This window comes from Corvus moneduloides, chromosome 1 (assembly GCF_009650955.1).
Source record: "Corvus moneduloides isolate bCorMon1 chromosome 1, bCorMon1.pri, whole genome shotgun sequence".
Lineage (NCBI taxonomy): Eukaryota > Metazoa > Chordata > Aves > Passeriformes > Corvidae > Corvus > Corvus moneduloides.
Window position 1 is genome coordinate 28049013 of NC_045476.1, and position 25509 is coordinate 28074521.

The following is a 25509-nucleotide window of genomic DNA, read 5'->3' on the forward strand; positions in this document are numbered from 1 at the left end:
TACAATACCACACAGTGGTTCTTTTTAATGATACTTGAGTCCTTTTGGTAATGTTGTCCTTAAGCTCACCATGGCAGTCACAGTAGTTTTAACTCAGTTCCTGGTAGCAGCTGAGGAAGGACATGCAGAACTTATCACTGGCTGACCTGCCTTATTTTTTGAATGAGTCTAGAGGCATTCTTCATTTTTTTTTGGTGAAAATTGTGTTCCTGTTTTGCTTGCTTGCTTCTTTGTGTTTCCCAAATAAATAGACACCAAGGTAATAGTATCTATCTGAATTATTTAAAGTGTACTTAACTTTACTGATAATACAACTAAGTGATGGTTTGCAATGTGAAGGGGAGGGTCTTTTCTATTGAGTGTCTTTTCTTTCAAGTAAGATTAAGTATTCCATCTGCAGGATGATGTTATTTAAAAATCTCTTGTGCATAATTGAAGACTTTACATATCTGACGTTCTCCTGGTTTAAAAAAACCTTTTGAACCTGTAGAAGGGGGGAAAATGTCTCTCCTTTTGACAGATTGCTTTTTACATTTCTCTGGCCATTTACCCTGTTGTTTTGGTTAGAATAGAAAAGGGATACACTAATTCTTCAGACCACAGATCAACATCAATGTATTTCCAGCACAGCTCCAACCATCAGATGTCACAAATGTCATGAAAGAGTCTTATAATGTAAGAATTTCTGTCCTGTACACCATCATAATTATTGTCACTTTTACCAAATATTTGTTTTTACTCCTAGATATTATGTATGCTTAGAAGGGGAGGCATATCTTCTAATTTGATTTCAAATGTTCTGCATTTGTTTAGAAATGAACCTTGAATGTTGTTCATGGAATTCTCCTGTTTTCTTACCATCAAAGAGTGTGCCCTATTCTGTATTGTGGATGGGGTCATACTATCAAAGAAACCCCATAAGAAAAAAGTGTCCTTTCTACCTGGGGCTTGACCCACTGGACTTCAACATCTCCCGCAGGATTGACACTGAGCCTATAGGATACAACATAAGGTTTTCTCTACAATAGTTAATAGCAACTCAGAGAAAGAAGTTGCCATCTTCACTTTCCACCTCTCCAGCCACTGTTTTGCATGACAGCTGTACCATCTTGTCAATTAACTCTCTTAATTAGTTTCTGTTTCATCTCTAACTATGGCCTTTTGGCCTTACCTGATGCACAGCATTGTTGATTCAAAGCATTTGGTTTATATGAACTTTCTATCAAAATCATCCCCTTGGAAGGGAAGATATGTGATAAGGAGTTTCAATACTTGTGCTTTTTTTTCTATGTTATCTCTTGTGGCTCACAGTAGAACCTGAATCATCATAAAATTGCACCAAAAGTTTGTGTTTTGTATGATGAACTTTAAAAGAAGAAAAAAAAGACAGACCACTGTCAGATACTTGACTGTTTCTTTAAAAAAAAGAAAACAAACCAAAAAAAAACCCCAACAACCCAAAACCCATGATTATCATGGATAAGAACAAACTGTTCATCTCAAAAAAAAAAAAAAAGGTGGTGCAAAATTTTAGGTATAAACTCATAAACATAATTCTAAAGCATTATGGTCTTTGTTGTTAGAAATGAGAAATCCTGTGGTCTCCCCCTAAAGAACATTAAAAAAACATTACTGACAGGAAATTGAAAAAGTAATATATGTCTGAGTGAATATGACAACTTTTTTCTGATAGAGCAGATAGATAAATGTCACATACAAGTTTCAAAATACATTTAATTTTGCCACCACAATGGATATTCTCTTCATAAAATATATATGAATAAGGTTTGAATCATAAAACTTGACTGTGATAAACAAATGCATATTTGATAACTTTCTTCTTTTTTTTTTTTTTTTTTTTTTTTGAGATGCTAATTCCTTTTTTGAGGTTATTTGTTGTTTACACTTCTTTACATTTTCATTTCTGAGTGAAGCAGCCTGGGTGACAAATCTTGCGCACATTTAGCCGGGATAAACTTTCTTTTTAATCTGAGAAACGGATTTTGGGTTTGGTTTTTGGTTTTGTTTGGAAGGGAGGAATGGGATTTGTTTGGTTGGATTTGGGTTTTTTGCTGTGGGGTGGGGTTCTTTTGGTTGGTTTTTTGTTGTTGTTATGATTTGGTTTGTTTTGGTTTGGTTTTTTTGTGAGGTGATGGCAGAGGGGTGAAAATGAGGGAAAAAGGAGAAGCTGGTAGACTCACCAATTCAATTATCATCACAGAATCAGAAAATATGCTGAGTTGGGTGCGACCCACAAGGATCATCAACTCCAAGTCCTGGCCCTGTACAGGACAGCTCCAAGACTTACACCATGTTCCCAAGAGCATTGTCCAAATGCTTCTTGTACTCTGTCAGGCTTGGTGCTGTGACAGCTTCCGTGGGCAGCCTGTTCCAGTGCCCAACCAGCCTCTGGGGGAAGAACCTTTTTCTAATATGTAACCTAAACCTCCCCTTACACAGCTTCAGGCCATTCCCTCGGATTCTGTCACTGGTCACCACAGAGAAGAGATCAGTGCCTGCCCCTCCTCATGAGGAAGTTGTAACTGCAATGAGGTCTCCCCTCAGTCTCCTCCAGGCTGAAAAGACAAGTGACCTCAGCCACTCCTCGTTCAGCTTCCCCTCCAGCCCCTTCACCATCTTGGTTGCCCTTCTTTAGATGTTTTCTAACAGCTTTGTATCTTTCTTATATTGTGGCACCCAAACTGCACACAGGACTCGAAGTGAAGCTGCACCAGTGCAGAGCAGAGTGGGACAATCCCCTTCCTTGCCTGGCTGCCGATGCTGTGCCTGATGCACCCAGGACACAGGTGGTCCTTGTGGCTGCCAGGGCACTGCATATATCCAACTTGCCATTGACCAGGAACCCCAGGTCCCTTTCCATGGCATTGCTTTCCAGCATCTCATTTCCCAGTATTGTGCTAGACATCACTGAGGGTTTTGAGCATCATTCAGGATAAGGTGATGAATGAGAAATCCATGCAAGTCTTTTCAGAACATGGACTGGAGGAAGAATGACAGTAGACAGGGCACTGTCTTTTACATTTTCCCCCACTGTGCAGCAACTCAACCTAGAGGCCAGATTGCCCATGTCCCAAGATGTTAAAAAAAGGCTTCCTGTTAAAAGCTACAGAATAAATGGAAGTTTTATGCTCTCAACAAATGTATATAGTTTGGGGAGAGAGAGAGTTAAGAAAGGAGTGTTCTCTTCCTTTCTTTTTTTCAGGCACATATTCACTGGGAATGCAGGACTTTATTCTGTTCCATTGGAATATGGCAGCACATTACCTGTCCTAACAGCAAAAGGGCTTTCTCTGCCTTTTAAAAACAGGGTCTACTTCAACCTTTACTTTCTCCAGTACGTAGCACACCAGGTTTCAACCCCATAGCTGAGGTCCTGGAGTCTTCCCTAGTGCAAGTGCTCTTGGAGACCTTATCAGCAGTGAAATCAGTGAGCTTCGAGGAAATCTATTATGTATCTAGAACCACCCCTCAGAATTCTAGTGTGACATTCGAATTTATGTTAAAGATTGAATTATAATTACATTTTACAACCTCATTTAACTATCTTTTACTATAAACTCCTGCAGCACTATGAGCAGAACTGAATGACATTTTTTTCATCACTGACTTCTGATGGAAAAATGGCATTGAATCTAAATATAAAATGTGTCATTTTGACAAATTTGTTCAGTAAAAATTTAAAGTACAGTGTCTGGATAAGATTTAAGTGTGTTATTTTTACATTTTCTGTTTGACAATTTAGTGGTGCTTTTTTCTGGTTTAACCTAGAAAGGTTAAAAAGAATATTAAAGATTTCAGATTAGAGCAGAATGGCTCCATCTACCCTGAACATTTTTTTCAGACTTTTATTTAATTTTAAATTGAAATTTAGTTTAAGTACCATTTTGAAGTGAAAACAAAAATGGACATCATTTCTCGCTTTCCTTTCAAAATTACTCATGTGTCATCCACTTGGTTTGCTTGGGGCTCCACTAGACAAAAATGTGTGAAGGTTCTCGACCCCCACATGTCCTCCCCAGATGGGGGAGAAAGTCCTTGCCAGGAATAAGAGACAAACGGGTCTTTTGGATTTCCCCGTCTTCAGATTGTTTATTATATCATATCAGTAATTTACATGCCGATAGCATAGCATGAAGCAGGGCAAATACAAACGGCAAATGCAGGAAAACTCAGGGCTTTTTAAAGGTAAACTAACCAGTGGTCACAAAAAGCATACATTATTTTTACTTTTCTACCAATGCCTAATGAACTATCTATTCACGTAGCCTATACTGCGGCATTTTCTAACATATCATTCTGTACTACTAACACTGCAGAAAATGGAGTAGGTCAAGAAGAAGGAAGAGACCTGAAAAAACTACAAGGATCCTCCATCTTGCTTTCATCTACTTACTATACTAATAAACCTAAAAACTCTAAATTTTTCACTCTGTAACAAACTATATATTATACTACCACCTAACTCACACCCTTGTAGATTTTAATTCATCCCAGAGCCTTGGCAGCTTTCTCCACGGATGAAGGTCAAAAGCAGTGTTTTCCAGGCAGGATGGGTCCTTCAGAACAGGCAGAGAAACATTCCCTGCACTTTGGGTTCCAACAAAAATGGATTCTATATGAGCAGTGAAAAGGAGGAAGAACCCCTACAGTTTTCTAGTTTCAGCTGAAACCAAAGCTTGAGATAACCAGTCAAGGCCAGACCTAAGCTGCTCAGGGTACAAGTTAGCCTGATGCAATTCATAATTTTAAAAGAACTACAGGCTTCATCTGGACCCAGACACCAGTCTGTTCCATGTTTAAGTCCTGGGGGCCATTGCATTCAGGTCAGTAGATTACTTTTGATTTTTATAGGCAAAAGTCAAGTCAGAGCCTGATAGTGTTATGCAAACATAGCTCCAAACTAAAATGGAGTCCAGAGGTAATTGGCATCATCAATAAACAAGAAGTCAATAGATTAAATCTTCCTAGAAAATATCACCTGGCAATTGGCAGCAGAGCCATGGCAAACCATTGAGTGCAGCCGAACCACTGGACTATTGAAAGAAGCTCAATGGCTCTTGTAAATGACTTCTGGGATTCTGGTTATTCAGTCTGCTCCTGGCTCATAAGATCTACACTGTGATATAATCCAGATGCTTTTCTTTCCCTAATATTGGGGGCTAAAATGATAGAGCTATCGTGTATGTCAAGATCAAATCTGTTTTCATACTAATGACTTCACCTGAATGAAGTGGAGAAAAAAGGGGATAGAACTATGAACAATAAGTATTGCTGTAGTCCTTAGTACACTCAGTGCCACTATTTTGGGACATTGTGCTATCTTAGCAAACAATATTTCTTTTCTGTCTAGCCTCTTCCTCAAAATGTATTGGCACTGTTCTGGTATCTTTAAGCATGCAAGAGGATCAAAGAGCTTTCATCTTTTAGTGCATTTTACTATGCTGTGCTCTGCTCAGGAAGAAATATTGATATTGTTTCAAGGGCAGTTATTATACTCAATTCTGTCTCAGAAATGAGCACAATTCCTTGACTTAGAAATTTGAAAATCTGCCCTTACCTGCAATTAAAATATTCCATATATGAATTATACTATGGCATTTGCACTTCACTCTTCTCTTCATTCTTCTGCTGTAATTCCCATATGCCAGGAAATCTTTTCCACTATTGCTCCAAGATTAAATAAGAAGTGCTTTTGGAGGTTTCATATTACTGAGACTGAGTTGGTTTTTTAAAAAATGTATTACAAGAACGTTTTTAACTACAATATGCATTTTGACAATATCTAAAACTAAATATTTTTTTTGCAATTGCTTTTTTCTCCTGTTCACATCTGCTTTGTTCTCCTTATAGAAGATTCCACCATTTTTCATTCTATTTAATATCTTGCTCTTTGGGTTGTTAACAGGGAGAACTTAAATTAAGGTAAAACCTGAGTGAAAGAAGCAACATCTGATGATCCTTACACTTTCATATGTTAAACATATCTGTGGCTAGATTCTCTGGTTCTTGAAAGCACTGAGGATATTACATCACTCCATGAGGAATCTTCTTGTTTCATTTCAATCTTTTCCACACTTAGGCATTACATACCAGGAGAGAGAGGCTGAATTAGGCTGGTGGACTTGGCAGTGCTAGGTTTATGGCTGGATTTGATGATCTCAAAGGTCTTTTCCAACCAGCATGATTCTGTGACTTTTAAGTGTGGATTGGCAAAGCTGAGCTGTGTAAGTGCTCTGAATGATAATGTGGAGGAACATCTGGGGTTCCTTACAAGAGGGCTGTAGCTGTAACTGTGAATTATGTCTTCTGAACCTCGTAAGGACCACTTTATTTAGTGCAAGTCATTGAGGTCCACTGACACCCCAGCTGCCACAGCTGCAGGAGTAATGTAGAAAACAATAGCTCTAGGGAAACATTTGAAATAAATTGTAAGCATAAGAGTCAGTTCTAGACTACCACTGCATTTTTTCCCCCAACTGTTTGCTATGATTTTCAACATTTTACACCATGTTTAAAATGGCAGTAATGTGTTTTTCTTTGGTAAAGGAAACATTTCAGTACTGATGAAGGTAAAGTAGCGCCCCCTTTGTTCTTCCCTCAGGAGCCTGTAAACCAGTAAAAATTATCAGAAAGTGCAGCAGTAGCATCACACTTGAAAGTCTTGATAGAGTGCATCACAGTCGTCAGTCATCTTAACTAAGGAAATGTGAGACTATTACATAATATAACAATTTAATTCTTTAATGAAAAATAGGATTGTTGTTATTTATTTTCTACAGCAGCCCCATAATCATTAATGGAATGCATAATCACAGCGGAACACAGTGCTAAGGTCTTATTCTAACATATCAAAAAAACAACGGCTTGCGCAAAGTAACTGAAAATGTAAGTGTAAGACAAATGACAACTACACAGATGGAGAAGGGATTCTGGAAACAGCTGATTTTCTGCTCTTATCCTTCCCTTTCTTTAGAGTCAAAAAAGTAATGGAGGTCCTCACCTTTGGTGCTCTGCAGATCACAGTTGAAAAGGAAATCCTTTTAGGACTGCTATAGAGACAGTATGCAAGAGTAGAACATTGTCTGTGATCTGCCTTCCACAGAACAGACCTCATGGATATGGGCTCTGCTGACAGCAGAGTAGTTTGAATAAAGTAGTTTGAATTCATATAAAAATATATAAACAAATTTCAATTTGCCTGTCTGTATCAGGAACATGTTGCTTCCACACAGTAGCAATGTAGGTGTTGAAGACGGGATTACCTCAGGGCCACTGCTGCTTTAAATAAGAAAATCATAGTTATTTAACGACCTTAAGCAGACCTATGGACCAGGCCTGAATGAAACTGGTAATTAAGCTGTATGTTCTCATCACAGGTTCATAAACACAGTCTCTTCCTATGTCTTCCCTACATTTGAGAATCATTTATTTAGATTTAACTGTAATTTTTAAGTATTTGTTTCAGTAGGACCATCTTGAATGTACAAAAGTTAGTTGGTAGCTCTGAGAAGGACTCAAATGGCCAATGGAAAGCGAGCAATGACTGAATTCTGGATATTCATCTCCAGACCCACAGGCAGCTACCTCCTGAGTTAAGTGCCATTGCATCAGGAGAATGTTTTGTTCTGAGACAGATGTTAAGACTAGTCATTCGTGGTAGATACTAAGTTCTGTATTACAGAACTTAAAACCGTAATTCCTATAGGGTGGTGTTCAAAGTGGACAAATTTAAGCCAAGCTGTAAGATGTGAGCAGAGCAGCTTTCTTTCCCTTCCGACTGTCAGGTCAGGTGAAGTACATTAATGATGCATTTGATAATATGAGATAACGTGGTCACTATGCTTTCGAGCACTGAAGCATACAGTCCCGCTACTAATATTCAAGAAGAAAACCAGATGAGTGTATTTTCACCTTCAACATAAAAATACCCTACTTTTTTTGATATCTCTTCTTCATAACTCTTGGGTAGCCTTATGGAAATTACTTAATGCCTGTACAAGTACTGGTGGGGAGATAAATAGTATTTATACAGTACGTATTACAGGTGATTGAATGGAGGCCTGTAATTTAACAAACTTTTCAAAGGTGAGCTGATTGGCAGAGCAGTGTGCTGAACCAGGAGCCAGAACAAATTTCACAAGGTAAGAAGGACTAAGGTCTGGCTTGTATTTGGCTGGCAAATTTTCAATGGTACTTAAAAGAGTAATCACCTCTGTGATGAATGGATGACAAAAGGAAGCTATATGTGATCTCAGGAAGGATTTTTATTCCTAGACATTCAGATCTAGAAACTTGGAGTCATGACTGTTTTCCATTCAAGAATTTACATGCGATCTATCTAAGTTTCTTCACCTTCTTTCGGTGAAATCAGTTTTTTCTTCTTGTCTTTAACTCCCACATAATTGTGGTGCATTATAGCAAAATTCCACTTTATAGGCTGGAACATTTGTTTCCACAGTGATATCCACTATAGTAGAGAGGTAATCCAGGATGGTTTGTTCCACCATAGTCATGCTGTGATAAGCATTGTGCCTTGTTCTCAGTAGTCAGAAAGCCACTTGTGGAAGAAATGCATGTCCTGCAAAACTGAAAAGTGTTTCAGTTGCACATTTGTGTACTACTGCACAGTTACTCATCTCAGCCTTGCCCTGAGCTTTCATACGCTATCACAGTAAAAGTTACAAATCTTAATTAATAAGACCAACAGTTCTATATTTTATTTAGCTAAAGTCTAGGTCATCTAAAATTGCAGAAACCTCATCTGAAGTAGGGCATGACTTTGTATTTAGACAAATGTTGTCTTGTACAGTGCTATGTTGAAGTTATGGGTTGAGAGACAACTACCATATCATTCACAGTCATGGCATCTGTGCAGCAAGCTCAAGATCTATAACAGTATTTGGAGAAATGTGATTGTCTAACAACAGTGCTGAGTATCATTGATACTGGTTGATTACAATATATATTAACTTTCTTGCAATGAATTTTGGCTAAATCTGAAATGATTGAGTAAATCAGCATACGCAATTAATTTCACCCTTAAGAATTACAGACTGAGAAATCCAATGATCTCTGATAAATATTTTATATAGTGTAGGTAATTTTATAGTCAGAAGATGAGAGTAGATTGTTCAAGAATATATTGATGGCCTAGAACTTCTTTGACCTGTAATCTAATTAAAGAACTCTGGTCCTAAAGATTACATCTGAAGATTATTTAATGGTTAGTGATTTCAGTCCAGTTTCTCCTGGAGTACCTAAGAAAACATCCATATCATAAACAGATAAGTCAAGGATAGAATAAAACATCATTAGGCCTTCAAAGCCATTTTCCCAAAATATACTCCTGTTTCCTCAGAAAATTTCATCAATGAAAATGAAAAAGAAATCTAAGTCTTTGAGGTTGCCAAATTTAGCATACATTTGCAAGACCATAGCACTTCTGGTAGAATAACTTTTCAGGAATGGCATCACAAGATAAACCAGTGACAGTGGTGACCACCCACTCAAGGCAGTGAAGAGCATGCCATCTCTTTAATTGTCTATGTAAAACAAGTTGAAAGGAGCAATCAAGGGAAAGAAATAAAAATATAACACCAGAAATAATCCTCCTCATCCAGACACAGACGTTGTCAGTAGTGTGCCACACCCCTTTTAAAAAAGGGTAATATTACATTTTGAAAAATTAAACCCACACTATTTCAGTGAGAACTGTTTGGCAGTAGAGGACATTATCTCATTCATATCTGTGCAGGGCTATGTCTCAACAGCAGTTCTTATGTAAAAACCACAGGATCACAGAGCAATCACTAAACCCTGCCTCACTCTGGCTCCTCACCTCTCCATAGCATCTCTGCAGCAGGCCAGTACAGTGCAGTACAGCAAAGGTAGTTCCAAACAAGATGGTAATGTCACCATAGCGTGGAAGCAACCTAATCACATTGTACACATTGTGCTGGGCCTAGTTAGGCTTGCTGAGAAATGGGAATTTGTTCCCCAAGCTATCCTTGAATGGCTCAGCATGGCACGTATCACAAATTGTAGAGATGCCTACATTGTGATGTGTGTCCAGTATGTTAGATTCTGATATGTCTGGAAGCAAGTCCACTCTTTATGCTCTGAGAGACAAGTAGCAGGAAGTAATGTTATCACTCAAAAGAGACAATCCTTGTTCTAAAGGAATCTAAATCCAGTTTTTATTCTAAAGACAGAAATTAATGGTTGGCTTAGGAGTTGCAGCCCATATACAAAGCTTGAAAAGTTGAGAAATTTTGTTTCAGAGCAGGGATTTCTTGCCTCTCAAACTTTGATACTTAGTTGATATTGGAATCTTCAGAGAAGCCAAACAGCAATGATACTTCTGTAGGCAACTATGAAAATTACAGCCTCATGAAAAGGAGGTAGGGATGAATGAATATTTACCAAAATATTTTCATTGTATTTTATTCTAGAAATTCACACTGCTGGTCCAGTTGCTGTGCATTTAATTACTGAGAAAATGAATACCATTACTTTTTGTCAAGAGGATTTACCAAAAAAAACCACAAAAAAACAAAACCACACATACAAAAGTGTGTTTGCTTGTACACACCCTAGAAGGATCTGCACAGCAGTCAGGAAAGCTATTTGTGGCTTGAGAGACAAGCAGTAAAATACTAAAAACAGTTAGTTGTGAAATCTTTTTGTGATAATCAAATATTATTAGAAATTATGACTGTTTTGTCATAACAAATATTATAGTATTGGCTGTTCTGTCATAACATATCGTGGATCTCTTGTCAAAACAAACAAAAATATTGTTAAAATATTTTATACTATACATCCATCAAATAATTTTAAATAATAAATATTTTCATAAGAATCTCACTAGCTTATTTTCAGAAATGCTTAGGGCCTGCAAATCTAATTAAAAACAACAGCTGCTTTGCTATACTCAGAAAACTATGACCTCTAAGGATCCTGATGCCTGATTTAATTCTTGTTTTTTAAAGGAAGTTAAATCTGATAAGCATATTGCTTAGAAGGAACAATTCAGCAGACACTCAACATAATTTTTAATCTTTAATTTGATAATTATATATCTTTAGATTTTTCTGAGAAAATATTGTGTTATTCAGAATGTTTGATAAAAAAGACATCCTTATTTATGACAGTACACATGCTCCTACTACCAGAACATAATAGTATTTGCTTACGAAAGGTTTCACCATGTAATTCCTACAGTGTTGACAGATAAACTCCTGTATGGTTTGATGTTAATACACAAACATTATTTTCTAAAAATAAAGCACTGAGAGAATCAGGCAGAATGTTGGACTCAATATTCCATTATACTTACAATCAATTATCTATCCAATACATTGAACAATATATGAACAATACTTAACCTTGAAAATTACAACTCCTTACATTAAATGGTGACCCAGGAGTACAGTTTCATAGGTGCCTGTTTCTAGTATCACTATTTGATACCTTTTTCTCCTAAAAGCATTTTGTTGTGCCATTTTTTTGAGTTGTCATTAGGAAATAAAATGCAGCAAAGGAAATTTTCAAGCTTTGCATGAATTAATACCACTTCTAATTTGAAAGACACAGTCAGCCTTACTCTCATCCTGTATGGGGTTCAACAATCATATTGTCATTACTCCAAAGAATGAGATGGAATAGCATTTTTTTCAAAAGAAGTCTGCAAATTGTATTCCTTGTATTCATGATTCCAATTTTTCAGTTTGTAGATTGGCAGCAGATTGCATATATGCAGTATAGTGCATATAACTAGCTGGGTTTATTGATATTGGTAGATAATAAATCATATGTACTTTTAAAAATATCTGTGTCTATGTGTTTATAATTTATATAGATACTGTATATATATACATATACATGTATGTGATTAAGAAAGGGGCAGAGAAATCTGCGCAGAGGCTAAAGAATCCTGTGCAGATTCACATTAGTATATCTTTTCCTCAGTCATTTTCTCCTTAGATTATCTGCTTAAAGTAACTCATGCTGATAGTGACCATGCAACATGTCTGAACAGAAGCAGCTTCTGAATAAAGTTAGCAAAACTGTAGAAAATCATGGAATCATAGCATGATTTGGGTTGGAAGAGACCTTAAAGATATCTAGTTCCAACCCCCTGCCATGGCAGAGTCAGCTCTCACTAGACCGGGTTGCTCGAAGCCCCATTCAGCTGGCCTTGAACAATTTGAGGGATGGGGCATCCACAACTTCCCTGGGCAACTTTCACCACCCTCAAAGTGAAAAATTTCTTCCTAACATCTCATCTAAACCTCCCCTCCCTACTTTGAAGCCATTACCTCTTGTCCTATCATGGATCCCTTGTCCTACATGCCCTTGTAAAACAGTCCCTGGCCAGTGTTTAGGCCACCTTTATGTACTGGGAGGCTGCTGTAAATTGTCCCCAGAACTTTCTGTTCCTGAGACTGAACAGCCCCAACTCTCTCAGTGTGCCTTCATAGGAGAGATGCTCCAGCCCTCTGATCATCCTTGTGGCCTCATCTGGACCTGCTCGGTCCCTGTCTTTCTTGTGCTGAAGACTACAGAGCTGGAGTCAGCACTCCATGTGGGCTTGATGAGGGCAGAGTAGAGGGAGACAAACACTTTCCCCAAACTCTTCTGATACAGCTCAGGATGCAGCTGCCTTTGGGGCTACAAGAACATGTTGCCAGGTCATCTGCTTATCCACCAACACCCTCATTTATCTATGTGTATGTGATGGTTTGTCTCATTTGGCTGAACAATTTTTATGTTGCTTCTTACACTTTTCCCCTGTTTTTCTGTTTTCTTTTTATGTTGTTGTTCTGTTGTTCAAAACTGAATAATTAACCTTCAATATGTAAAGAGTTGTAACATTGATCAAATTGAAGAGATGTTCATTTTGATGGTACTACTAAAAATATTTAATATTTCCTTTTTACAGTTAAAGACATTTTCCAGATGAAATGTCACCATTTGCTTTATGTCAGCCCTGGCTGACAGTAGAAACAAACTAGTGTAGTTGGTCTTTGATTTTACTTATACTTCAGAGCAGAAACAAAGGCAGCTGTTGAACCATCGATTTGGCTACAGTTTGTAATATTCCTTTGGTTGTGCTAGGAAAACAATGAAGCAGGGCGCCATCCCTGTTTCTGATGAGCGGAGAGGGAGAAGAACTTAATACAAAACAGCGTTATGCTTCATTTTAGAGTATCATGGCAGCTTTACCTAATGTCAAGACACAGTAGGTTTATTAGGAGCCGCAAGGAAAGACTCACTACTAGGAAATCATCTATTAGTCTGTCACAGAGTTATGCAAAATCTGGTTTTGTATCTGCAGTGCTGCAGTTAGACATTTATCCCCAGAAGTTATGAGCAATCACTCATTTCTCCATGGTTTCAGCCTGTGTGTTACAGCAAAGTAAACCACAAAGGCAATTAAATATGAAGGAAGGATAAGAATGGATTTTTTTTTATGTTATTAATTCTTAAGAATCATTTGCTCAAAGGATCAGATTTTTAAGAGATCAGATGTTTCTATTTCATTTTTAAGAGGAAACCTTTATTGAGCAAGGCCGAAATCTATTTAAAGGTACAATACTGACTAAACTTCAGTTAATCAGTGTTAGGACATTACTCTGCCATTGGGGGTAATATTCACAGAAATTATTGATATACTGAGGATTTGGGGGTTTTCCCCTCCATAGACAGCTCCATTGCTCGGGATTTTACCTTCACTTTAATTGTGTGCTATTTCTTCATTGCAGATAAATTTACAGTTTGCAGGACTATGGAGGCAAAGACTACTGAGCCCATACCTGGTATGTAGGTGTAGGTCGACAAATTAATTTCATGTGCAAGCCAATCCTTACAACTTTATTGCAGACGTCATCTTGGCAATGGTAGGTTCAAGTTGTAAGATCTGAGAGATCTGATGTCAGGTATCTTGAAACCCTAGGGTGCTAAAATCACACTAATAGATTAATCAGTAGAAAATATTCAGATGCTGTTAAAAATCACCCCAAATTTCTTTTGAAGTTAGAAACAAACAACTGACTTTTAAAATTTAGTTAAATTTGGGAAGCAGAAAAATACTAAGTTAAGTTCTGTATAAGCTGCTCTCTAAGCAGCTCAACACAATTGATGTATCCATTTATCCATGAACAAAAAGGAAAGAAACATACTGAATACTTGAAGTGATAATCTAAGTCCACCAAGGATTCTGGCAACACTGTCACTTGAACAGGGCCAGAATTGCAGTCTTTCTTTGTGCTTAGTAGAGGAGGACCAAAGCCCTGTCTCTATAAAGAAAGTTGAAGTCTGAATTTACATTAAATATCTCAGTACAGTTTCCACCTGCACTGCATTTTGTACCTATATGAGGAACCTGTACCTCAGATAGATACAACCTGGTGTAATTTATTTTAATCAACAGTGCTATGCAGATTACTGTGTCTGACTCCCTTAGAGAAGCATTGACAAGGGAGTCCCTTGAGTTAACCCTTGGGCTTTCAAAACTGGTTGTTGTTTTGCATACAACACCTGTTTTGCAGCTCCTTTTGAACAGTGCTTGCTTTCTGTTGTATGATGTATAAAAAGGACTTGTGAAAGACACACAAAAAACCCCAGAACTTTTAAGATTGTATTTTTGTAGCATGAGAACTTTTAGAGATTTGGGGGCTTTTTTCCTCAAGTACATCTTTGACAAGCAGGATTGTTTAGGAATTTGAGTCCAAACACTAGCAGAGTAAGAAGCCTATTCTGCTGTGTCTCAGAGAAGACATAGCATTGTGGATGTCTCACTGTGGAAGTGCTCAAGGCCAGGTTGGATGGGGCTTTAAGCAACATGGTCTAGTGAAATATATCACTGCTCACGGCTGAGAAGTTGAACTAGATGGTCTTTAAGAGGCCTTTTCCAACTCGTACTTTCTGTACGACTCTGTAAGTATTTTGTGGGATGAGTCCCTGTCACATGTTCTTCCTGAACCATCTTTGAATGTAATCTGAAGTAGCAGCATTTCCTAGAAAGGAGCAATGCCTCCCGACTGGGGAAATCACTGGCAATTAAATAGTCTCTACTGTGGCATGCCAGTGCTTCAAGCCTGTGGCATGGCCTTGTTTTATTTCTTGACAAAATTCAAATGTATCAAACCCTTAATTGTCTTCAAATTTTACGATAATTTAAGAGGACAGATTAGCAAGACCCAGGGTGAAATTTCATACCAAAATTAGAAGAAAGAGGGATCTGGCTCAGCATCACGACAGTCACACGAGGTTTAAGGAAGGAATCCAGTTGTAGCACTTCTTATGTGTGAATCAGTGAGCAATTAAGATATTTAGGAGAGGGTACTTGGACAAGGGGGAACTTGAAAGGGGAAACCTGATTCTGATTTAGCCATACCAAAGCTGCATGCAATAAAGAGTAGCCTTGTTCTTTAAATAGAGACAAGTGGATATCTTTTTCTTAACCAGACAAGAATTTATTTTGGTAAAAAAGAAAATAAAATCTTCTGAAATCTCAGTAAGTTTCTATTTCCCATTAAGATTTACCCTTGGGTCCTATGTTAACCCCCCTGAGGGCATTTGTTCATTTGTCCTTCTGGAACACTTCTCCCATCTGTGTTTTCCCTGCTCCATTTCTGGCTGTGTGCATGTACAGCACGCCATGTACAGTATGGTGTGTGACACACATTAATACATATAGATAGCCTTCTGCTTCTGACCTTACAAACTGTCCACTTCAGCATTGTTATTCTGTGAAATGTCCAACTGCAGTCCAAGAAATGCATTTTAAATGTGAATGCAAACATTTCTATTACTGATAACACCAACGCAGCATTTTTTGCTTTGCTGGGATTAGGACCTTGATAGTTAAAGTTACATTGGAGCAATGACAGTCCAAGGTTGTGTCCTTTACAGACATGGCAAAGGGAGGGGAGGCCTTTGATATGTCTCTGCTGATAAAATTAAGAAGGATTATTTCTTGTGTTGGGTGAGATTATATTAAAAGTGAAAGAATATATTTGTTACCTATAAATATGTTAGGTCACAGAAACTGGGAGATATTTACATGTTGCACTGCATTGCAGTTGTATTTCATTCATGTTGAAAGTCTGATTTTAGAAAACAATTTGAAATCTGATAATGATGAAAATAAATGCCTGTCTCCTCAGTGAACAGCCATCTTCTCACATGAACAGGAAAACAGTTGCCATTCAGCTAGGGATACCTTAAAAAAACCACAAAAAATAAAAGCGTTGTGATCTGCCAAGAGAACCTCTCAGGAAATTTCAGCTTAGAAGGCTAACTCTGAATATGCTTCACTGTGCTTCACTTTCATGCTCTGTAAAATGGGGGTAATAATTTTCATTGATCTGTCTACCTTTTAGCAATGCATTAAGAACTTAAATTGTATCTTTACAGTCTTTTGAACAGTCTTGATATATGCAGCTCTTACAATACAGCTTAGTAGCTGGGCTTGCCTTTTTATCAGGTTCTCCCATAGGAGAGCTGTCCTGCTTTCCTTTACAGTTCTCTGGCCTTCCCATGCTGTCCTTCTAACTGGGCAAGTTTGGTAAATCAATAACTTCAGCACCTACCACTTGTTACCTGAGCTGCCATAGCTAACCAAGTGCACTCTTCTTGCTCCAGGAGTCAGTTTAGGTTGCCACCCAGTACTTCATGGTTGAGCTTACCTTGAGGCACATCATTGGGTGTGACTGCTGAAGGAGCAGTCACTCATTAGGACCCTGTCACTCAATAGAGTCATATCTTAGCCTAATAATGGAGAGGGTGACAACAGCCACCTGCCCCTCCACCTATGCCTGAATTATTTGGATATCTTTGCATGATGCTTTTTTAAGAATTAATTTTCTGGGGTTGTTGTGTATCACCTCTGATGATTTCAGTAGGCAGATATCTTCACATATCTCTGTTACTCTTCACCACACACTTCACACCTGTGTTCATTTTATATCCATAGCAAGAGATTCAGTGTTGTTCTACTTCGCACTTGCACAAAGCAACTTAGTCATCTGCCCAAAAAGCTAACTGATGTTTTCACTAAACAATTATTTTAGAGCTATTTTTACACTGTATTGTATGGGTTCCATTGATATAATATAAATTAATTGTTGAAATCAATAGAAATGTTACGTGTTTTGTTTTATAAGTTTGTTTGGGGAACAAACTTGCTTTTGAGTTTCAAATAGGAACACTTCAGCCTATTTTCATGAGGAAACTAGTCTGTGACTAGTACTATGTATACTTCTCTTTCTCTTTCCAGCCCTCCATACCTACTTAATGTCTTTGAATCAGCTGATTAATTTCTATAAAATTTTTCAGAAACAAAGAGGTCTAAAAAAAATAAGCTCCTAAATTGAATGAGAACCAGCAGACAGACTAAGGAAAACTACCCTGTTTCTATCTCCACTGAGGAAAAAGAAGGAAAACTCAGTCATAATCCACCCTCTTTCTCAGCAGGTCAATATATGGTCGGGTACACAGGACAATTGGGATCATACTGATGGGAGTCAAAAGGGACAATGCAGTGGGGTGAATGCTGAGGATAAAGAGGAAGAAGCAAGGTTTCTGGAAAGGGAAGACTGGAAGTCTTATAATAGGGTAGATATTTTCTGGGAGGCTGTGATAAAGAGAGGGGAGATACGGTAAAGGAAATAGAGATGTGCTATGCTTTTTTTTATTTTTATTTTTCCTGTTGCAGCAGTCCTATGACTTCAGCTTCGTATGTTGCCGTTTGGAAAAAAAAGAAAAAGTTTGGGTTTAGGCCCAAGTTTCATCAGAAGTTTATTTCAGATTCTCTAATACTTGTAAAAAGAATCTTGCAACAGCATAACTTTTTTCAGCCTAGCAGCTTGTTGACTGACAAGCTTTCTTACGACATCTGTTTGACATTCATCCTAATATTAGTTTTACAGGCACATTCACACTCTAGGAAATCACTGTATTCTCAAGTCTGAGATGTCACAAGTGTCTCTTTCTGAAACTACTTGCCCCAGAAATGTTAGCTAATATATTTTATCTAACATCAGCCCCCTGTTGTGTCGTACTTCATAGCTGTCATCCAAAACCAGCTGCATTTTTATGGACGTATCTTAATAAGACATTCCCTGAAAGGTACCAGTATCCCTTTGTATCTTCCTGAGATCTCATGGGAGTAATAGGTGGTCATCTAGAGTACCAGGTATCAGAAGATCAAGTAAAATTACACGAGCACCCCTAGTAACATTATATATGGATGATGTAGAAATCAAGACAAAAACACTGATACTTTATCTATTTCACGGTGTGTTAAAATGAATAGTGGAAACAAACTGTGATCCACGGCCCAGAGTGTGGCCCAGCACTTGTTTCATACGCTCTTAAGCCACAGCAGATTTGTTGCAGATGACAGTGGACAGTGGTAAAATGTACAGGTGATATGTGACATGGCAAATGAATTGGAAAGTCCTCATTACCCCAGTAGAGGAATTACTGTTTCCCACCCTCAGCCTGTCTTACCAGTCTCTCTGTGCTATTTTTACCTAAGTTTGATTCAACATGCAGCATACAAGGCAAGTATATGTGGCGTGCATGCATTCTCCCTGTGTTGTTTCTTCCAGATTATTGGAACAATCCCACTGATGCCTAATCCAGTCCCGTCCAACCAGGCGGCAGGTGGAGCTCAGGGACTTCAGGTGCAGCCGATCACTCCACAGTTATTGACCAATGCCCAGGGTCAGATCATCGCCACTGTCATCGGCAACCAGATACTCCCAGTGATCAATACCCAGGGAATAACACTATCGCCGCTCAAACCAGGCCAGCAGGTAAAGTGTCTGTAGCCTGAATGATTATCAAAATAGATACACAGAAATTTTCTGCTCCTCACAGACACTCTCATGGCCTCTCTAAATACCCCCACTTCTTTACCATTTTTAATAACAAAAATTAACTCAGTCCTGCCTGGTGTATTACTGCATACAATATATGTAGTAATTAATAATGTTGTATTACATAATTTATTTATACATTCAAGGATTATCCAGTTATTCTTTTTCTTTTCTTTTCAAGGTCAGTATAAGACCAACTGAGATGTTTTCTGCAGTGAAAATGCGATAGGAATATGAGCCAGAGGAGACCCATCTGGCCTATGTTCAGTCCCTTAGTGGTCACCTAGTGAACTGGGGCTTGAAATTATTTGGAACATGCAGGGAAAACAAGGAAAAATAGAAAATCCTATTAGATTTCCTCACTGGAAAATCAGATATGATTGTGTATAATTGGGTAGACAGAAGGTATTCTGGGGAAATTATTACTCAGTATAAGGTAGCAGGTAGCTGACAGACTTAAGGATGGATCCAGTGAGGTCCAAAAACACTTCTGTAGTTCTTGTTATACTACTCTAGAGCCAAATCCATTAGTTTTGCCTACATCTGTAGAGCAAGAAACTGTAGTCCCACCTTTTTTCTCTGAAAGAGGGGAAACTGAGGGCAGAAAATACATCAAATGTGATTATCAAAGAGGTACTTACAAAAATGTCCCTCACTTAAATATTCGGCTTAGCATTCCTTCTGCTGGTAGTGTTTGTTTGACATTCCTGCTGACTCCTCCAGGCACAGGGAGCAGCTTCTTGTATGCTGCTGAGAATCCCAGGCCACCTGAACTCCAAACCAATGATTTTATCTTTTTTTTTTTTTTCTTCTTCTTACTTGGAAGTAGAAAATCAATGGATCTCTAAGGTCACTTTTTTTGTTTGTTCTGAAAACATTTCACATCCCATTGGTTACCTGCTTTTTTCACATCCTATCCTCTGTGGTATCTAGCATAGGCATTTTCCAAAGCACTTGTCATTTATCTAACTCTCTTTTCTTTAGTGGGAGTGTACTTGCACTACTGGCAAATGCTTTTGCAATGGTTGCATAAACGTGGTTTCAACAAAGCTGGATGGATCTGAGGGCAGGCTTCATGTTCTCCACCACAGGAAAGCCTCTCAATGGAATATGAAACTCAGCAGTTTACTTTTGGTTTCCTGGGGGTGTGTGGGATGGTGTATTTTTTTGCGCCAGTCCCCTGAAGGGATGGGACCTTTTCCTCCATTATGGGGGAAGCACTCAAAAATCATAGCAACCCTGAGATCCCATTTGAAACTCAAGAAATTTAGACGTAAAGAGGAGGATAAGGGACCTGTATTATTGCCTGAGACATTCTCACATGCGAGCGACACACCTTCTGTGTTCAAAGCAACCTCTTCCAGGCAATGTCTGCCAGTAGTGTCAGTGGGCAGAGAGGGCACAGAGGTGTAACATTTTCTGCACAGCTCATGGCACTGGGGTCACATAAAGGGACAAACTCTGAAACCTGCAGCTTGCTGAATGAGCAGGGGTGCAAAGCAGAAAGCACTGTTTAGCCACATTGTACTTGTTCACCCAACTTGTGTGCTCATGTGCAGCAATCAGCTGGCAGAAATATCAGTCTGCAGAGAACTGGTTATGTCCAAGACCCAAAGATGCTCCTCATTAAGCTTGTCTGCCCAGCAGTGCTATGGAGGTAGAAAACATTATTTTGCCAATACTATTTTCACAGGGTTCAGCCTCTGCCTCTTTCTTACACAGAATCCGGAGGTCCTGGGGGTTGCAAGAAGGGCCACCAAACAACACAGTCTTCTTACCTTGGATCAGCCTTTCTTGAAGTTTAATCAAGACAGTATTTTTGATCGGAGGGGGGAAAAATGTAGTGCAAATACTATATGAAAAAATAGTACATTTTTATAGCAGCCACAGAAAATTATTTCTATGTATTTGTGCTCCCTCTACTGGCTCTTCTGGTTTTACTGAAAGAAGTCAGAGACAATTTTGCCATGAATTTCAGTGGGAGAACAAAAGGTATATGAGACCTAGATTCTTCATAGGAATAATGCTGATGGACCGTGAAAAACAATTGATCTAGTACTATACAAACTGTTGTATCATTTGAAAATTGAGAAGATTTGCTCGAAGTTTAAGGAGATCCCGGGTTTATTTTATTGCCTGGATAGAGACTTAGACTAACTGTAGCATTTGGCTAATGATAGCATTAAGTTATATGGTTAAAAATATCATTTTCAACAGAACTGAGTGAGTGCTTCAAATCAGAGGGCTCAGCAGGAATTCAAAATGTTTTTTACAATAGTGTCACACAGCATTTGGTGTCTTGTAACTTGATGAAAGAAGCTTCAGCAGGGGGAAAGATTACAACACAAGTTATGGGAAAGATTTTAGCATGACATGAAGAAATAAATGCAGGAAATAAATAATGTAGCAAAAATGTTCCAGTTACAGATAATCCTAGTTTGACTTTCAACTTGTCACTCCCTTGGAAACTAAGTACTTCAGGAGTAAAAGAGGTGATTACAAGCAATGATAGTGAGCTGCTGCTTGTTAGCTGAGTCACAATAATTGAACCTTTGTAAACTGCTCCAGTTGCTAAGTAATGCATGCGAGTGCTTACTTTCTCCCAGATGACTGAAGACTTAAATGCCTCAGATATTGTTTTTAGTCAGCTTTACTTATGTAGACTACATGCGTTATTTATTCATACAACTTTTTCAGATTTGGAAGACTAAAACCTCAATGTTTCCTCATGAAAATGAGTTCATAGAATACTTACATGTAGTGTAAAACAGTGCTTCTTTTTCTGCGCTGTAAATAGGTTGCTTTGCAATGTACACAAGTGAGTCTGATGTAGTCCTGTTCTTCCTGTATTTAAGTATAAATAGATGGGTTTTTTATGTTCTTTAAACTACCCACAGGAGGGATTGTTCCTCTCCATATTGAACCAAGTAGGTAAAACTTCAGGTATTTTACTATTTTCCAAGATTTTGCTAATCTAAGCAGCATCTGTGCACACACCAAGAATTCTCCTAGAAATTGCAATGGCTTTCTAAAGCAGGCAGCTGTTTGCACTCCTGTTTTTGTCTGCGTCCATTTTATCTCTGCTCATAAACAAGTTTTTCTTTGCCATTAATAACTTTTGCCATTCATCTCCCAGCCATTTTCACACTAATCTCTTCAAGATTTTTTGATCAGAACTGAATGCCATGGTCACAGTGAGGATGTGTCCCTGTTTTACATAACATTATAATATTTTCAGCATTATTTTCTTTCTTTGTCTCAAAACAGCCTAACAGCCTTCTTTTTCTATCTCTGCTCATTGAACAGTTTTACTTAATAAGCAGATGTATCCACCATAATACATCTTTGCTTCCCTGATTATTATTATTATGTGTGTCACTAAAATGGTTCCTTTTGATGTGAATCACTTTGCACTGACCTACTACCTGTCATAATACTCCCCTGGCAGGTTCTAAACAGGATTTGTAAGTTTTTCATGCTATTCTGTACTAACTGAAGAAATTCATGTGTTCTTCCTGCAGATTCCACTTTGCCATTATTCACCCTATTTCCTTGCTGGTTGCTAAAATCATTCAAAAATTTGGTATAAATCCTTTGTTCTCTACCTGTAGTCTCCTTTCTTGAAAAAGAAATAATAAAATTGTTCTCTAATTTTGTGTTTCTTGCTTTATAAGCTCTTTGTGTCCCATAATAGAAGAGTACCTTGTAACTTTAACTTCTGCACTTCCTCCATGCCTCTCAAGAGGAATTTTGTCAAAATGTAGGTTGCATGGCTAAAGGGACATTGTTTTTGAGAACAGATGAATTTGTTGTAAAAGCTTGTTAGCATTATCATTTACTATCAGATTTGAAAAATTTGTTTCAAGGTGTTCTTTCATATCACTAACAACACAACCTTAACACCAGCACAGCTGACAGAAGATCTTGAACCGTGAACTGCAGTCTTACGAAATTTAGGAAAGGGTTCACCTTGCTTAAATTAGTCATAGAGGAGTTAGGTATCCGGTATCACAGAGGAGCTAGTTAACTGGATTTCCTGTATAGACATAGACAAGGAGACATATGCATGTCCAGTGGAAAACTCAAGATGTCAAAATAGAAAAAATTTTGGATAGGTTGATCTCTAGTAGGTATCTTAACATATCTATTGTTTCCACTGACATGAGAGAGGGCTAGGATAGCTATTTTAGAATTGTCAATTTGTTCTAAGGTGAGCGAAATTGACCAAGAAGAATCCAGCTGCCAGTGATAACTGGGGTTCGAACACATTCTTCTTTATGAATTCCCTTAACAGCTTTCCTAATAATTGGTGTTTTCATAACTATTTTCTTGTCCATACAGTAGCAACTTCTGGACATTCTATTGTTCTCTGGCGTACCTCATAAAGCAGGTTCCCTTCTCAGTCTTTCCTGGCTCTTTCTTTCTACATGCTAGCTTCATTAAATCAGGACTGTAGTCCCAGTTGTCCTTAGTCTTGTTTTATCTACAATGCCTGCCAGAACTTTTCATACTTCATCATGTCATCGAGCACTACCAGCTTTGGGCTTCTGCCAATTCTAACAGAGTAAAATGAGCTACTAGGCAGCATTTTACTACATTTTCAGTTCCCCATCTTTGTTGTCATTGGCTATCATGCTCCAGATTAACTGTTGAAAAGACATAGATAGCTCTCAGATGGGTCTGTGGTGATTCTTGTATATCTGCTTGCCAAATTTCTTGTTAGATGTTCTCTTTCTTCAATCTCAACCTGCCACAAACATCTGTCAGAGACTGAAATATTATGTTTTATGACTTAAACATTTTCTTAAAGGACTTTTTAAACTTTTTAAACTGTATTCCAAAAGCTGCAGAGAAGACTACCGCACCCTGAATGGGGCCCTGACTGAGGCCTTACACTGCTCCCTGATGAACATAAGATAAAGTAACAACTCAGGGCTGGGGACATTCACTAAGCACAGGCTTAACACCTCCAGGGTGGAGACCACAGCCCCAGGGCTATCGGCTGCCAGGCTCGAACACACCCTCCACCAAAGGGTGGGAGGGAGGAGAGGCTTTGGGTGTGTGTTGGAAACGCCTCTGGTGAGAGGTGCAGAGACTGTCCATCCTCCCCTGTGCAGAGGAGCCCAGCTGAGGGGTCCTCACCAGGGGGGAGGAAGTTTATCCACAGCAGAAGGGGGTGACATGGCCCATCACAGGGCCCCCCTCAAAGCGGTCCCCAGACCCTGCACCAGAGATGATGCAACAGACCCTCAGTGTTGCAAGGGACAGTGTGTCAAGCTGGCCCCTGCAAGAAAGACACGTGGGCATTCCCACCTGGCCCAAAGTGTATATTAATCCACGGAGTTCTGTACTCTTTGGTGTGTGGCGGTGTGTGGTGTGGCAGCATGTAGCGGCGTGGCCACAGTGGTGATGGGGGACCCTCACCACCAGAAGACCAGATGGAAGGGAGCAACGAGACGTCGTTGGGACCCTCGGATGGGTGATATGCTTCCACCTAACCCCTGTCACCTCTCCCTCTTCCCCCACCCCCCACCCACACTTCTTTTTTCTATTTCTTTCTCTCTTTTTTCTTCCCTTCTCTTTACCTCTCTACTATTAAATAAAATACATCCATTTTTTGGCAACAACATCTAACCTCGTTTGGTTTTAATCTTGTTTCTGGGGATATTTTGAACCTTCTAAGTTCTTTCCAGTTTATGCTCAGAGACTTAGCTTGCTTTGCTTTTCTGGGTTTAAATCGAATCGTAACAACACCCTACCATCTTGTTATCACAACTCCTTTGTTATTCTCTCCCATTAAAATCTAACCAGCTCTCAATCATTTCCTTTCTGCAATACTCCTATAGCTTTGATGATGTCTTGCTTTATGAAAAATGCACTCTTCTTTCTCTATGTTTCAATATAGTCACTAAACTGTGTTGTCTCAATCCAATTTTGTTTTTCTTTTGCTTTTTATATGACTTTCAGTGATGAGGGTGACAATTTTTCTCGCTTCTGTCTCTTTTCCTTTACCATCATCATTGCATAATTCTATGTCATCTATGGATAAATTACTAGATCTTTGAAAGTCAAGATTACTAGACTATTTACTAGTACAAGGGACTACATCAGACTTTCCATGCCACAGCACAACACTTGACTTGTAACTTCTGTCTCTTCCTGACCAGTTTTCTTTGTGGCATCAGCACTTGTAGGAGAAGGATATCTTTAAAAAAGTCCATATAACTGCACCAAACCTTTGGGAATAGGAAGACATTACTACATTACCTGTGTCATTCTAAGCAACTGAGGCATAGGAAGCATAAAATGCTGTTCACTGTAGGAATATGCGGGTTACCTTTGAATTATGCACTTACACATTTAAAACTGTTACTATAATACTCTTGTAATATTTACATTATTAATAATATTATTAATTGATAAATAATTTATAATTAGTCATTAATGTATTGTCAATAATACTGTTCTTATATTGACATTATATCCTTCCTGAAAGGGGTAAAAAAAATTACTTCTGTGCCTGATTTGCATATAAAATTATATCTTTTACATAAGTCTAGCTATATTCTCAACCTCATTTAGCAAGTTTAAAGACCTT

At 38.4% G+C, this 25509-nt stretch overlaps 1 protein-coding gene across 3 annotated transcripts in view; it reads left to right on the top strand.

Annotated features, from left to right (window-relative positions):
* Positions 1 to 25509, top strand: part of POU6F2 (POU class 6 homeobox 2) — a 333404-nt gene that overhangs the window by 284991 nt on the left and 22904 nt on the right. For all 3 annotated transcript variants that reach the window (XM_032103316.1, XM_032103326.1, XM_032103335.1), the window contains exon 7: positions 18642 to 18848. In XM_032103316.1, the coding sequence (XP_031959207.1) occupies positions 18642 to 18848 (207 nt within the window). The remainder of the gene's footprint in view (positions 1 to 18641; positions 18849 to 25509) is intronic.